The 15665-nt window shown below is 52.0% G+C and overlaps 1 protein-coding gene across 2 annotated transcripts in view; it reads right to left on the reverse strand.

Annotated features, from left to right (window-relative positions):
• Positions 1 to 10285: 10285 nt before the first annotated feature.
• SRGAP3 (SLIT-ROBO Rho GTPase activating protein 3) overlaps positions 10286 to 15665 on the reverse strand; it is a 300362-nt gene continuing 294982 nt past the window's right edge. The window contains exon 22 of one of the 2 annotated variants that reach the window (XM_075550390.1): positions 10286 to 15549. In XM_075550390.1, the coding sequence (XP_075406505.1) occupies positions 15136 to 15549 (414 nt within the window). In that variant the 3' untranslated portion in view covers positions 10286 to 15135. The remainder of the gene's footprint in view (positions 15550 to 15665) is intronic. The other variant, XM_075550392.1, reaches the window with a different exon arrangement.

Genomic DNA, 15665 nt, shown 5'->3' on the forward strand with positions numbered 1-15665 from the left:
TTCAGTAATTCCCAGTCTAGATTGTGAAATACATGAAAACATGCAGTTTCGTCCCTAACAGTCTGTAAAGCCTCAGTGTAGACTTCATATCAGTAATAAGTAATGTCATGTGGGATCCACTACACTCTCCTCCTTTGGTTGACTGAGGGACAGGCACTTTTATGTTTCCAAGTCATATTTCCAATACACACAGTGAATAAGAAAACAATGTGTACTTTCTACAAGGACAGCACTAGAAGAACAATACATTTTAATTCTCAAGAAGAGCAATACATTTCTCAAAGGTAACAGCTAATGATTTCGGCCTGTGGATCGGTCAGAAGGATTTGCAAAACACAGTTCAGTTTGTAATGTAGTTAAAAAGCATAAGAGAAATCTGCTTTATTCTGATGATGATAAAGCAATTTAGTGTTTCCCTGTTTCAAGTACAAGAAAGTGCCAGTTTAAAATGTGGTACAAACAGGTACCCAAACCCTTACCCTAGCTTACACTGAGACATGGGTTCCCAAACACACTAGAGCAGTGGTTCTCAACCTTCCTCATGCCGCGCGACCCTCTCATACAGTACCACTTGTGGTGGTGACCCCCCAACCATCAAATTGTTTTAGTTGCTACTTCATCACTGTCATTTTGCTACTGTGCTGAATCAGGTGGCCCCTGTGAAAGGGTTGATTCCCAAAGAGGTCGCGACCCACAGGTTGAGAACCACTACAGTAGCATTACAATCCTGGCAGTGTTTCAAGTTTGCAATGTGAATGAGAAAACACTACGCTGTGTCGATGACATCACTCAAAGTAAAAGCAGGCTTCACTCTTCTCAAAATTAATGCTAGAGTCTTCCCACAAAACAGTTGTGAATAAAAAAAAATTTTTAAGTTGTAAATGAATTAAGAGTAAGCAGAGTATCTCACAGGGTACTCTGAGTAAAAAGCCTGAAAATCCCCCTAAATAACTTCATGTGTGAGAACAATGTCGCATTTCTCCTTTGCAAGTGCTTGAGGATTAAAACGTTTTTCACAGTCCCCCAAACACTATGGCCTACAGTAAGGGTGTGTGTGTTTGTGTGTTGTGTGTGTGTGTGTGGGGGGGAGTACAAAACGCTCTAGGGCCCCTAATATAGAGAGAATTTTACACATCATCCAATAGACTCTGTGCTACTGTAACCGAAGAGCAAACGAGCTTCCCATAGACAAACACAGCCATGTTTCCATACAGGTTGTGCATAAAAAAACGAGAGAGAAAAAACCCCACATACGGTGCACTGTGTTCAATGCAGCATTAAAAGCACAAATGAGTCTAACTTCTCATGGAGTGCATCACATGCCTGAAACGGAGCAGTTATAAATTAGGTGAATCAGAAAGACCAGTGTCAGAAGACACGACAGTGTGTACTCTCTTTATCTTACTGCAATCTCTCTGTTCCAAAGATGGACGGACCACCTTCAGGAGAAAGGTGGGTGAAGACCACGCGCCTGCCTGCCATCTTACAGGCTACCACTCGGGAGCAGCAGAGCACCAGGCCGTGTGTGAGCCCAGGCTTTGCAGCCGAATAGCACGTGGGTGAGATCCTCATTCTTCATCGACTTTACCTCCTCCTTTCCTTGACCTGACCGTTTGTGAGTGCTGGCTATGCGCAGACTCGGTGCTGGGGGTGAGAGGGCGAGAGAATCGAATTCACTCTCACCCTGCGCTCTGCAGACGCCGGCTCCTCTATGAGTTTGCCACCCTGTGTGCTGCTGTGTGTGCTGGTGTGTGGGAACGCCACAGGGATCCGAAACGCCAGCAGGCAGGATCGCTGACAGTAAACGGGTCTCTTTGGCATTTCCAAGCTGAGACACTAGGAAGAAGGAACAGGCAGCCCACGTTAGTGGAACTCTTAAAGGCCAACAAACTGACCTTGAACTATTTATAGGCTTTTCCATTTTTGTCGGTGGCTTATTGTTGTTGTTATTTTGGGGTTTTTTTGGTTGTTGTTTTGATGGGTTTGACTTCCTTTGTTGTTTTGTTTGGCTTTCTGGGTTTTGCACTTGTTAATGTCTCTGCATGTCTATCTAGATAAGATGGGCAGGATAAACAATTACAAGACAAGAAGAACAGACGGATGGTTCCAAGGGAATACAGGAGAAGGGGAGGTCGGAGAAAGGAAGGCAGAGGGGACAAGGGAACTACAAGTGAACTAAAATCAATGGAGAGAAGGTGTAGGATCCCTAGTGGGGGCTTAATTAAGGTCACTGTAGCAGCGAGGAATTACTAAACCTGAATGAAGGCTGAACATGATGGTGGGAAAAGAGGAAAGTAAAAGGAAATAGAGGAAAGAACTAGGAGGCAAAAGACATTTATAGATGTCTAAATATGGGCATGTACATATGTAAATATATTTATATATAACGAAAGGGGAATAGATCTATGTACTTATATCTATATATTAAGAATTAAGGTTTCAGATGGACTCAGAACAAATTCATACCCAATGTAAATTGGGGCACGTGGAGTGGAGACCCAAAGCCTATCTGTGGACAATTAGACATCCCTTCACAGAGGGATCACAGGGAAGAGATGAGCCAGTCAGGGTGCAGTATAGCACCGAGGAAACACACAACTTTCCTCTAGTTCTTTAATGCTTCTTGCCTCCCACTATCATGGCCTCCATTCTACCTTATTAATCGGATTAGACCAGAGCATGCACATTGCTACAGGTATGAGCCTACAACACAGGGAATCCAGGACAGATAAACCCCTCAGGGCCAACAATGAGAATAGAGATACAGGAGGATTGGGGGAAGGTGGAGGGAGAAAGGGGGAACCAATCACAAGGATCAACATGTAGCCCCCTCCCAGGGAGGTGGACAACAGAAAAGTGGGTGAAGGGCAACAGAGGATGATGTAAGACATAAAAATAATAATCTATAACTTATCAAGGGTTCGTGGGGGAGGGAGGGTGGGGAAGGGTGGGAAAGAGGTGAGGAGCTGATATCAAGGGCCCGGGTGGAAAGAAAATGCTTTGAAAATGAGGATGGGGGCAGATAGACAGATGTGCTTGACACAATGGGTGAATGTAGGGATTATGATAGGAGATGTAAGAGCCCACAATAAAAGTGTTTAATAAAAATTTTAAAAATTAAAAGAATGGCAGTGGAACATTGTCTGATCCAGTTCTGGAAGATGAGTCCCTGACATTAGCAGGCACTCAGCATCAGACTGGAGAAAAGCTGCCTCTCGAGGGGGACTCCACTGCCACCAATGGTTGGACGGCAGCCACCCTGTAGGGCAGAGTAGCCCTTTGGGCTTCCAGAGCTCTAAGTCTTCATGGGAGCAGAGAGCTCTGTTGTTCTTGCTCAGAGCAGCTGGGGGGTTAAGGGATGATTTGTAGTCAGCTGCCCAAGGCTGAACCCACCACTGAGCCAGCGGTGGTTCCTCTCATGGAGATAAGCTCAGTGACATGGGTGGAGTGCAGCTTCTGGGACACTTATCTGCTTGGTAGACAGGACTCAAAGTGAGAGGAAGTTGGCATGAATGTCCATTAATAAACTGAAGGTGAGCTGTAAAAAGTACGAATCTAGGAACATTTGAAGTCACCGGAAATGCAGAAGAACACATAAAGCCGGATATCCTAGAGACATCAGCAAGCAGAAATGTGCTGGCCTGGGTCCTTCTGAGTCACCCAATCAAGCGCTTCACTCTGGTGAGAATGAAAGATTCAAGGGGAATGATATCACATTTATTGCCAAAAGAGGTATTTCAAGCCCAATCTTGAAGTATGATGTTTTGTGATAGGTTAATATCTACATGCCTACAAGGAAGATGAGTTAATAAACTATCATTTAAATGCACACACCCCACCACTAAAGCCCATGATGAAGAAGTTGAAGAATTCCGCCAACTTGTCCAATCTGCAATCGATCAAGCATGCAATCTAGAGGAGTGGACAGTAACTGTGCCTGGAATAGGGAATAAGGAAGCAAAGGTCAGGGTTGGAAGGTGTGGCCTTGCTCACAGAAATGCAGCTAGAGATCACATGATAGAATTTTTCAGATTTAATGTCAATCCTTTTGTCCAGTAACACAGTGGTGGCTCTGCCTGTGAGCCTCACCAGCAGGAATCAAATTTATTACCTTCGTGGGATGAGACAGTGGAGTAGATCACAGTCACAGAACCAGGCCGGGCTGACTGCTCCTGTGTAAGTGCAGGTTGAAATAGAAGAAACTTACAATAAATCCATGAGAGCCGAAATACAACTTTGAGTTTATCACACCTGAGTTTTGAAAACATTTCAAGAACAGAGATAATGCATTGAACACGAATGACAAAAGACCTGACAAACTGTGGGATAACATCAAGAGCATAATTTGAAAGGTCCCTAAAAAGAAAAGAAAGCAAGAAAAGAGCCAAGTGTATGTCAGAAGAGACTCTGAGACTTGCTCTCTGGTGTAGAGCCGCAGAGGCACATGTCAGGGGTGAGGTAGTTAGTTTATTGTGCCAACCTGGCCAAAACACACATGTGGGGTTAATTGAAGGGCGGAAGGATAAATGCCTCAGTGAGCCTTGCCTTTTTAGTTCTCAGGTCTCTTGCTTTGTGATGGTCGGACCAGGATGGAGCTGCCTTAGCCAGTTCCTGCTTCAGCTGGAAAAGCTCACTCCCTGCAAGACATCCCTGAGAAGAAGTCACATGGGCCTCCCCCGATGCAGCCCTGGGTGCTGGAGCACCCATGTGGAGACACCTGCCAATGTGGAAATGCTTACACATTCAATGACTGGGCTTTCCTCCTGCAGTCGGCATCATAGTATGTGTTTTGTGAGATGGAGGAGGGCTTTGTGGATTGGTGTTGGACAGATGGGCTTGGGCAGCACTGGGTTGGGATGTTTTCTTGATGCGCACTTAACCTTTATATAAAACTCTCTATTATACATGAATTTTTGTGGATTTGTTTCTCTAAAGTACCTAGACTGACACAAGGGGTGAGGTGAAAGGGCCGAGCAGAAAGCCTCCAAGTGGAGTATTATCATGAAAGGTGCAAGGACCTCAAGGTAGAAAGTTAAAAAGGAAGAACAAACTCGGTGTTTCTCATGCAGAAAGATCCAAAGGGAAAAAATCCAGGCCTTGAGTTGCAGTGTTGAAGGATGGTCGAGGCATCAAAAGTAGATGGAAGGAATACACTCAGTCACTGCGTCAAAGAGGACTGGTTAGCTGTTGACCATTTCACAAAGCAGCATAGGTCTGAACCTCACCCTGTGACCTCGTGGCCATATGCACCCCCTCTGTGCTTTTTCCTCCGAGATAAAGTGGGAGGCTACCTCCACCACCACCCCTCCTGCTCTTTGCCTTGTTGTGATGGTTTGTGCATTGCTGTGATACTGCAAGTCACGCCACTAGTGTTTAAAAGACCCGCAGGGTCACCCATGGCTTCCAGATTCAGGAAGAACTGCCTGTCCATCTGTTCCGGAGACTCAATGAAAATCCACAACAGAACCTACAACTACGTCATCTCTGCAGTGTTGGTAGGGGAGACCCCCTAGGCTGGAAATCACTCAGCGCACAGCGTGGACACCACCCACCCCGGACTGGAGTGTGCCGACCACTGGGAAGAAGGTGCAGGAATGGATAGCGCTTCGGACATGGGGCTGCCATGGTCGGAGGCAGCGCCACAGCAAGGAACAGCAGCAACAGAAGCGGGAGGGAGAGCAGTGTCGAATTCGTGGATGGTTGAGAGGATTGGTGCGTTTGTTGTTGTCATCTGTGAAAAGACTCAGAAGACAAACTGCCAAATTGCGGGGTCTGTTATCACTCTTGATCGTACAATCTCTATACGTGGGAGCACTCGGGCTCTGCTCACACGGCAGCATGCGAAGCAGAGTGTCTTATTGGCTCCACGTTACTAAGGAAACAGAGGCTCTGAGAGGTTTCATCATGGGCCTACAGTCAACCAACCCATCAGTCCCGGCTGGGGCTCACAGTCAGGTGAGCCAGAATCTGGGGCCTTCACACTGAACCCCTACATCCCCAGCTCCTGAAAATGGGTCCGGCAGTCGGTGCAGAAGGTGGGAGCAGGACCCATGTGGGGGAGTGGCTAGCTCAAGAGGGCACAGAGCCGGGGGTCAAGCGCTGCAGAGACCTTTTCTCACTATCTGGTCCTGGGACTTGGGGCAAGTCATGGTCCTCTCGTTCCTCAGATTCTCCACCACGCGAATGACGAGGGCAGCACGTGTACAAAAGTGCTTGACACAAGGGATGGATGCATGGATTGTAATAAGACCTGTATGAGCCCCCAATAAAGTGATTTTTTTAATAAAGAACTTCTGCCTACTCTAAGTTTGCATGTTCTTTGGCGAGTTGGAGTCCAAAGGGAGAAAGTAGAAGGTATTCTCAACACGAGTATAAGTCTGGGGCAGTGTGCTAACACCTGCCCTCCTTACCTAACTTCACAAGACCGAGGGAGACTCAGGACCAACAGCCCAAGCCTGATTCCTATGAGGCTGAGGCCGGCCAGACCTGGCCCTCCAACCTTGTTCCCAATGTTGACCCCAGCGGCCTTTCTCTGCTTCTCCGCTGGGGTCATTCATCTCCGCACGGGCCACACGGAACTTGCAGCCACTACTCAGGATTATCTAATGTATTCAGGAAGTGGCAGGCTACAATTCAGGATCAGGAATGCCTCAGGAGGCAGCTCTTTGAACAGGACGGCTTCTGCAGCCCGCCTCCTCTGCATCTTGGCCCACTTCTGACCTGAGGCCAGGGTTACAAAGCTCTTGCAGGACCAACCAAGATGCGCCCAGAGGCACCTGCTTAGCTAGTGAGCTTCTTGCCCCAGAGCAGTCCACTCTCCCGCTGTAGGTCAGCGTGCCCACTGGAGCTGCCTTTCTCCCAGCTCCTGGCTCTGCTGCCACAGCTTCGTCTCCCCACCGTGGGGTGTCTCTGGCGTTACAGTCTCCGTCTAGGAAGGTCTCGCTGCATGCTTTGAAGGGTGTGTTTCCCACCTAGCTCTTTTTCTCTCAATTATAATTGGAATCGACTCTCTTAAGTCTAGCCCAGTGGTTCTCAACCCTCCTCATGCCGCGACCCTTGCATACAGTTCCTCATGTGGTGGTGACCCCCCAACCGTCACATGATTTTTGTTGCTACTTCATCACTGTGATTTTGCTACTGTGATGAATCAGGTGACACCATGTGAAAGGGTCGTTCGACACCCCCCCCAGGGGTCATGACCCACAGGTTGAGAACCGCTGCATGATGGTAACACTGACCAATGCCTTGTAGAGTTCCACACACCTTATTTGCAAAATCCCACCCCACGGGGGTTTCGTGAACCTTCTTTGCGTTCTTATTTAGCAGGCTGTCGGTCCAATCCTGCTTGGTGGCCGCAGACACCTTATTTACATAATCCCACCCATTTATGGGGTTCACAGGCCCATGCAGGGCTGGAAGGGCCACAGCAAGTAATTCTTTGTACAGTCTATAGCAAGGATTGTGTCGATGTATAGAATCAATAATAATCCTCTCCTTAATATTGGGGTTCACTACAAACGGACTACTGACAAAGCTATCAGAAGTTCCTGGTAAAGCAGAGGTATACGGGTGTCAGGCCAACAACGCCCACCTCTGCGCAGGTTCTTAAGGACCGCACATGTGGCTGGTCTGAAAGGGCGGGACCAATAGGTGGCCCCAATGTTTCCCCTGGCAGGGAGGAGGGCAGAGTAGCTTCAGGTTTGGGCACTGGAGTCCAAGCAGGTGGGAAATCCCACAGGTGAAGCCTGAGCCTCGGTTTCAGGGCGTGGGATGCATGCAGACCTGGAGTCCATGGTCACGTGCAAAGTCTCCAGGCAGCTGCACGATTTTCTAGCCAATCTGCTAGCTATTCCAACTTCGAATCAAGGGATGGAAAACCATCTCTGTTTATTCTTCTTCACGGGCCTACAGAATGAAGACAGCCCCTGGGATCTCTGCTGGGGAGCCTTTCTTCTCTGACAACACCTTTGTTTGGGTGGGGTCGACAAACCTTTCAGAACCAGGTGTCCTAAGCCAGCTCTGGGATGCCCTTGGGGCTCAATTCTGGTCGATGGGAGCAAGGCTTTTATTTTAGTGAGGTTGAGGAGCTGGAGGCGGCGGCGGTGGCGGTGGCAGTGGCGGTGGTGGTGGTGGTGGTGCAGGGGTGGGGGTGCAGGTGGGTGGGTGGGAGGGGCTTCGACCACCACTGGGCAAGGGCAGTAGATCAGACAGCGTTTCTGAGCTTAAAGGAACACGTAGCCCGGAGCTGGCCCGGAGACAACACTTATGCCCCACAACATGCTGTGCTTAAAGGTGGTCCTAGCCTAGGGGTCCTGAGGCTGTGAGCCAATAAATGCTCTTTTGCATAGGCCTGCTTGGGTTGGCCATTTGACCAGCGCAAACCATGGCGCCTGTGGCAGTTACATAATCTCCTGTCAAATTGAGGAAGCGGTGGAGTTTAGCCTGTCATTCAGGCCCCAGCTTGAAGACCACATTTGGAAGTGCCACAGAGATAAAGAACTGACATACTCTCCCTGCTCCACATTCCTGCTGACAAGCCACAGGGAGCTACACTGATGGAGCCAGAGCCCTAGAGCTGGAGAAGCCACGTGGAGACCCCCTGCCAGTGCTGAGATGTTTCTACCACTAATAAATCCACAAGACTTTCCACCCAATGGCCTGTGATCTGCCTGAATTCAGCATCATTGCATGTGCTGCGTAAGACTGAAGAGGAATTTATAGATTGATATCAGACTTAGGGGCTAATATCTGACTTATGGACTTGATCTGGACTGGGCTGGGATGTTTTCTCAATATACAATTGCTCTTTGCTAGAAAGCCTTTTCCTATACACACAAGTCTCCCTGGATTTGTTTCTCTAGTCTACCCGGACTAACACAGCGTCTGAAAAGAGACACCCAGGAAGTGCACGGGCCACCAATGGCCTGGGCTTGGTGACTGGCGAAGCTGTCGTCAGTCACACTTCCTTCCTGCCTCTGTGGGTCACAGACCCCAAACTGGTCACCTTGGTGTTGGCCAAATTGCAGTGTGTCCCCACAGGGTTTCCAGTGGAAGTAGATTCCCCGGCCCTTTGGGTGGGCTGGAACCATCAGTCTTTCTCTTTCAGTTAGCAGCGAGTGTGTGCCCCACCCAGAAACTCCAGGTCACGGTATCCTGGTAGGAAAGGCTATCGTATTGAAACAAAGTCAAGCTCAGAATTCTGGCGTGATTCTTTGTTGCCATTAGACTGTGAGCAGATAGAGGGGGGTCTGATCCCTCTGTGCCTCCCTGGCAGCCTACGAGGGATGTCACACCTGCCGCTGGAGTGATGGGGGGGCTCTCCAGCAAGCACCGCTGTGAAACCAACAACCAAACCAAATGCACTGCCGTTGAGTTGATGGCAGAACTGCCCCTGTGAGTTTGCAGGCTGGGACTCTTTCAGGAGTAGAAAGTCCCATCTATTCTCCCTCGGAGCGGCTGGCGGTTTCAAACTGCTGGCCTTGTGGTTAGCAGCCCAATGAGTGACCACTAAGCCCCAGGGGCTCGAACATTAGTGTTAGAAGCAGGCGAATCCACGGCAGGCTGTCTACAGGGGTGAGTCTCTCAGCAGGGATCCCGGCTGTGCCAGGGACAAGCCAGAGAGCACCACCGAGTGGAGGGGGGTCGAGGTGGGAAGGACCGTGGGTCGGGGCTGGCTGCAGACTGCCTTCTCGGCTCCAGAAAGGGCCTCATGCCAGGTTCCGTGCTGCGACTTCAATGACCAGCTCCGTCTCCCAATCTGGACGTAATGTGTGCGTACCAGGAGAGAGATAGTGTGGAGCCCTAGGTGTATTGGTTCCGTTGGTCGGCAGTTTGAAACCACCAGTCATGCCCTGTGAGAAAGATGGGGCTTTCCTAGCCCCATGAACAATGACAACCTAAGAAATCCATGGGGTCGGGGGGAGGGTCGCTATGAGTTGGTGCCAACTCGATGGCAGTGAGTGTGGCTTGGTTTCACTTGGGAATGCGACATTGTGAAGAGCACGGGTTTTGGGGTCCGAGAGCCTGCCTCCCCCATATCCCAGCCTCATCCCAGCTAGCCACGGTCCCCTCGAGCGCCCTGGCCTTCACCTGGCTGGCTCGGCGCTGAAGAGCATTGCAGTGCAGAGACTGGGGCAGCACACCGAATGGATTGGAGGGTGGGCAACCCCCTCTCACCCCTTCCTGTGCCTCCCCCACAGGCCCTCCACGCTCCCCCCACCCCAACGTGTCACTCAGCCCTTTAAAAAGCCACTGAGGCACGTTTGAGAAAAGTTAAGCTGTTTTATTTCACAGGGTAGCTCCACATCCAACCAGCAGGCACCGTCAGAACACACAGGAGAGGATCCAGTCAGACGCTGCACGGGACAGGCGTTTGGTCGTCAGGCGGAGAAACAAGATCCAGGAGAGGTGACACTGTCATCACAGCGGGACAGGGAACCAGCAGTTTCCGGGGTGGGGGTGCAGGTGGGGGTTCTGATTCGCTTTTCCTGACACGATGCGGGGAGGAGTGAAATCAAACAGAACAGACAAGCCACTCTGAAGCAATCAGAAACCAACCTATTGCCAAGCCATGTAAACAGCACTCTGCTGGGCCGGGCTGGGGCCGAGGCTCCAGCCAGGGGCGACTTCCGGCCCAGGAAGAAGAGAAAGTGCACTCCAGCGGAACCTGGTTCAGGGAACAGAAGCTATGATTTGCCCTGGGGCAGTTCACACAGAAAGGAAGGGTCGGTGAGGGACAAGATGGCCATGTGGCCAGTCCCAAAGGATGGGACAGCAGGCCACGGGCAGCTCAACCCCCGAGAGAGGCTCGGAGGACTCAGAGCAGACGACCCTTCTCGGAGCCCCGCTGGGCAGCGTTGGGTCTGCCTGCGTGTGTGTGTGTGCGCGCGCGCATGTGTGTGTGTGTGTCCGGGGGAGGGGGGATCGATTCTCTGCACCTGCCACTCAGAAGAGAGGGGTCCCCCCTCTCCCCGAGAGCCGGGCGGTTGACTTGAGAGGTCAGCACTAGCCCTGCATAGCAGAAAATCGGCATCCTCCCCTCGGCCCCGTGGCCTTCCCCGCCTCGTCCCTCCAAGTCCAGCAGAGCCCACCGCCACGGGTAAGCCAGCCACTCTTCTCTCTGGGTGCCTCAGGAAAATGGGGTGTCTTCCCTCGCGCGGGACTGTCTGCATGTGTAGAAAGTTAGGACCAGAGAGGCCGAGAGGGAGAAACTGACGCAGCCAGTCCCTGAGGCTGGTCTTCCATGGGCCTTGCGCACGGCCGGGAGCCCAAACAGGACCGGGTCACGGCCGGCTTCAGCCGTCACCCCTCCTGAATGAGAAGGGAAGCTACCTGACAAGGCACTCCGAGGGACACCAGCAGAGAGGGCAGCCCCCACCTGAAGGCCCTCCTCCCCTGCAGGCTCCCCTCCGTGGACCGCACACGTGCTCTGAAGTGTGTGTAAGGCAGACCTCTGCGGGACTGGTTCCAGCTGGTAAGGAAGGGCGGCTCAGGCTCCCGTCTCCTCCCACTCCCAGTCCTTCCATCCTTTGGAAGCTCTCATCCTTTGGGAATCCGTTTGTCCATGGACCTCTGAGTCCGTTTGTCCGGCGCCCTCAGAGAACAGACTCCCAAGTCGAATTCCCAAGCCCACAATTCCCTCCAATTGTGCGCTCCGTCCAGGGTTCAAAAGGCGCTTCAAGGTGAGAAATCATTAGCACTGAAAACAGGGAAAGGCAAGAATTTTTCATGGAATCCCACAGTTCAGTTCAGAGCAGCTCTTTAAGGGGAAAGAGGGGGAGTGGGTGGGGCAGGAAGCACGGCTTCTTCTCGGTTTCATCCCAGGATGGGTAACCACTGGTCCTCTTCAGCGGCAGCTGAGCCACGAGGCCCAAGAAACTGGACCAGGAATTGTCTTTGGTCAGTTTTCAAATTAACGTCTTTGCTGGTTCATTCCTAAAACAGACTGAACGTTGGTTACGCAGAGAGATGAGAGGTTTGACCTCAGGGCAGGCCAAAGGTTATGGAAAGAAATCCCCCTGAACCAGGTTACCAACGGGCACAGCTGTCGGGGGTGGGATGTCAAAGAGGTAAACACGGCTTCCCTTGTATGATTGGTTAGACCGAGGACTACTAACTAGGTTACTACGTTCCCCTACACTCACTGTACAGTTCGGTCTGGGAATTGTGGTTTTTGCTTGTTTGCTTTTTAAACACTGATCTATCTACTGGGGGCGAAGGTTTGGTGAGTGGCGCTGGCTATAATTTAACTGTAGCCTTTCGAAAAATAAAAAATATATATAGTTTCACATTTTAACAGTTACTCTCCTGCACTGAAGCAAATACAGCAATATAGAGTAGACTCACACAGGCCGGAGTCTGGAGGGGATGCAGATGACATCTGGGACACCGCTGGGGAGGGCAGGTGGCAGAATGACGATGGAGACATGCATAGCGCTGGGGGAGGAGAGCAGGGCCAGGCGAGGAGGGTCCATTTGGTTTTCTGTGTCGGGGCTCAGATCTAGTGCTGGGGGAGCAGGTCCTCCACCTCCTGAAGGCGGGGCCATCCACCATGCCCCTCACAGGAAAAGTGGGTGCTCCATGGACAGAAGGTAAGGCTCTGCTGTCGTGTGCATCGGTGGAAGGCGGATTCGTTGCCAGTCGGGGAAGATAAAAGGTAGTCCATCCGGAGACGGAGTCACACACACTGGGCAACAGCTGGGTCAGCGCACATGCTCCCTTCTCTTCTGGTCGTCCTGGGAGTGAGCTCGGCACGACGCGGGGACCACGACGAGGTTTACGGTCTGCCAGTGTCTCTGGAGCCAAAGCTAGAAGTCTAGTATTTGGGCTGGAGGGTATGGGACCCTTCTAACTAACGACTTTACCGGCTAGGTCACCCTCAGCTGTCCATGGCGCCCCCAGGTCAGTCACTGCCCACCCCGACGTCTTGCTTTCCTAAAGCTGTAAGTAGGTTACGAACTTTCCGCTCAAAAGCGTTTTCCCTCGGCTGATTCCCCGGCCCTTCCAGATCCGGGAGCTGTCGGGAAGGGTGGGCTCGAGGGCAGCAAGGCAGGCCAGGTGAGATGCTGACCACTCCCTGCCACCATTCTCTTTGTCTGCCATCTCGGTTCTTCCTTCCACCGTGCTGCCCCCCCCCCCAGGCTCACGGCTTGACCTCTAGGTCCCTCCTGGGGGGGTGGTGGCGGTATTTGCCTTTGGCGAGGAGGAAACAGGAGCAGCAGGTTGCAATGTTCTGGAGGAGAGTGCAAGCTTCAGCAGGGCCTGGACCTCGAGTCCCTTAACTGAGCTGGCTGGGACATTCCACTGCCCCCTTCTCCCACGCCACGAGGAAGTGTCAGAATGAATGTCGGGATGGTATTTGAGCCACAGGACTGATCTCGCTAGTGGTAACAAGTCTGTACACGATGCTCCAGTTTGCAAAGCTCGTTCACTCACGTCATCATCCACGCCGTCTTCACCATCCTCACCTGACCGAGCAGGGAATGGAGGCTCAGTGAGGTGGGATGCTCCTGAGAGGCAGGGCTGGAGCTCATCCGCCAGACTCTGATTCCAAATCTTAGCCCCGGACATACCCTCAGAGCTCTGGTGAGAGCAGCAGAGAGAAGGGGCGTCAGTACAGTGGGGAGGAGACCCTGAAGGTCCCATTGGGGCCAGAGTCGCCCATGCTCTGTTCTCCAGAAGCAGGTCACCTCTAGCAAAGAACAGAGCCCACGAGGTCAAAGGAGGAAGTGCAATGGGGTCCAATGTGAGTACCCCCAGGGAGGCCTTCTCTCCAGCCAGAAGGCAGCTCCCCACTCTGTCCTCATCCCCCAAACTCATCTCTGGTGGGATAGGAGGCGGCGAGAGTGGGGTGGGATGGGGGTAGGTATTCACTTGCATAAACTCAACCTGCCTTGGTGGGTGCTCTCGAGTGCAGGAAGTGTGAAGGGCCGCCCCTGCTCGGCCCTGCTCTGAGCCGGCGGGTCAGCCTCATGCGTTTCATGCAACAGGGCACCAGCGAGAGTCCTGTGGCCTGACATGGAATTAGATGATGTACTGGAAGCCTCCTTGCCTGTGAGTTCCAAATGGACACAGTACCATTAGTAGAAAGAGGAAAAGAAAATAACATTTTCTGAAAACGGTATAAGTTTCAACCTCTATAGTTACCACAGAATTATTCCTACAGTATGTCTAGGTTTTGAAGGTTTCCACACCACGATATATAGATTTTTCTTCCTTTTCCCCAACCACACGCAATACTGTGCTTAGGTTGGGGGGCTTAGATTCTCATCCCCCCTTTCTCGACGTCCAAACACAAGGGGTCCGTGATCTGGGATTCTTCTGTCACCCACGTCCGCCCGTGCTTTTGGGGGAACAGTTGACCTTCGGGCTCTGGGTGGAAGGGCAGAGTCTTGGGGGTGGACAGGGGTTGTTTTCTGTGAAGGGCTCCCCACAGCCTGCTTGAGGGGGACAGGCCTGCCCCACCCTTCCTTCAGGGGCAGACTGTTCTGGAAGGCCACGACTTCTGAGAACCAAGGGAGAGGGTGTTGGTTTTGTTTCTGCAGGTTAGCGGCGTATTGCTTCGTTCGAAGTTGCCATGGGCCTCTGAACGCTCCCAGAAAAGGCCCTGCAAATCCCACTCAATCGCTCAGTGGGAGATGTTTGGTGGTACGGGTCTGAGGTAAATCTAAGTTTTGTAAAAAGGAAAAGGAGATCCTATATACATTTAGCATGTGTGTGTCCAGATCTAGTATATGTATCTAGATGCATAAATACACACACACACACACACTTACAGACACATATATATACAGATGTGTGTCTATATATGCATATACATATACATGTGCAGTTATATGTATGCAGAGAGAATACTTTTCCAGTGACGATATGTGGGAGAAGCTTGAGCTGGGGCTCTTCTTGTCCCTCTGCTCCTTGGGGGGGGGGTCTGTTCGCACATGACCTTCGAATTCACTCAGCTGCACCTGAGCTGCAGCAAATGCCTTCTGCCCCAGCTCTGCCCAGACACAGCCCCCCAGGCTGGTCTGCCACTCTTTGCCAGAGGCCAGGGCCACAGGGGAGGGAGTGGTGGGCAGCAGAAGCCACCCAGGCCCTGGTGCGCCACAGGGCCGTGTCGGTGCTGGCCCCTCCTGCAGGTCACATGGTACCCGACTTGTCTGCTGAGCTGCTGGGGAAGAGCTTCTCGGTGGGCGTCACAGCTGGGCTGCCCATGCCTGAGCTGCTGCTGCTGCTGGACCGGTGCTGAACAATGGGCCGCACGGGCCGCACGGGGGGTGGACGCAGCTGGGCTCCAGCCAAGCGGGCTGACAGGGCGGGCTTGAAGGTGGTCATCATCTCGGTGGAGGAGCTGCTGCTGCGGCGCATGGCGGCATCGGGGTCTCGGATGACCATGGTGTGCAGGGGGCTGGCGGGCTCCGAGCTGATGGGGCCGGGCGGGTTCTTCAGGGGCTCCAGCGTGTCCAGCACCACGTCCGGTGCCTGCTTGGCCGTGTTCTGCCTCTCAAGTTCCCGCAGCTCATGCAGAGCCGTGTTCATGGTCTTCTCGATGTCCTGGGGAGAGAGAGCCCTGGTCAGCACGGCCCACAGGCAGCCCTGTGTGCTGGTTAGCTTATAGCCTTGGGGCTGGGGGTGGGGGTAGAGGGGGTGTGTATGGCATCTCATGGCTG

This window comes from Tenrec ecaudatus, chromosome 5, assembly GCF_050624435.1.
Source record: "Tenrec ecaudatus isolate mTenEca1 chromosome 5, mTenEca1.hap1, whole genome shotgun sequence".
Taxonomy (NCBI): Eukaryota; Metazoa; Chordata; class Mammalia; order Afrosoricida; family Tenrecidae; genus Tenrec; species Tenrec ecaudatus.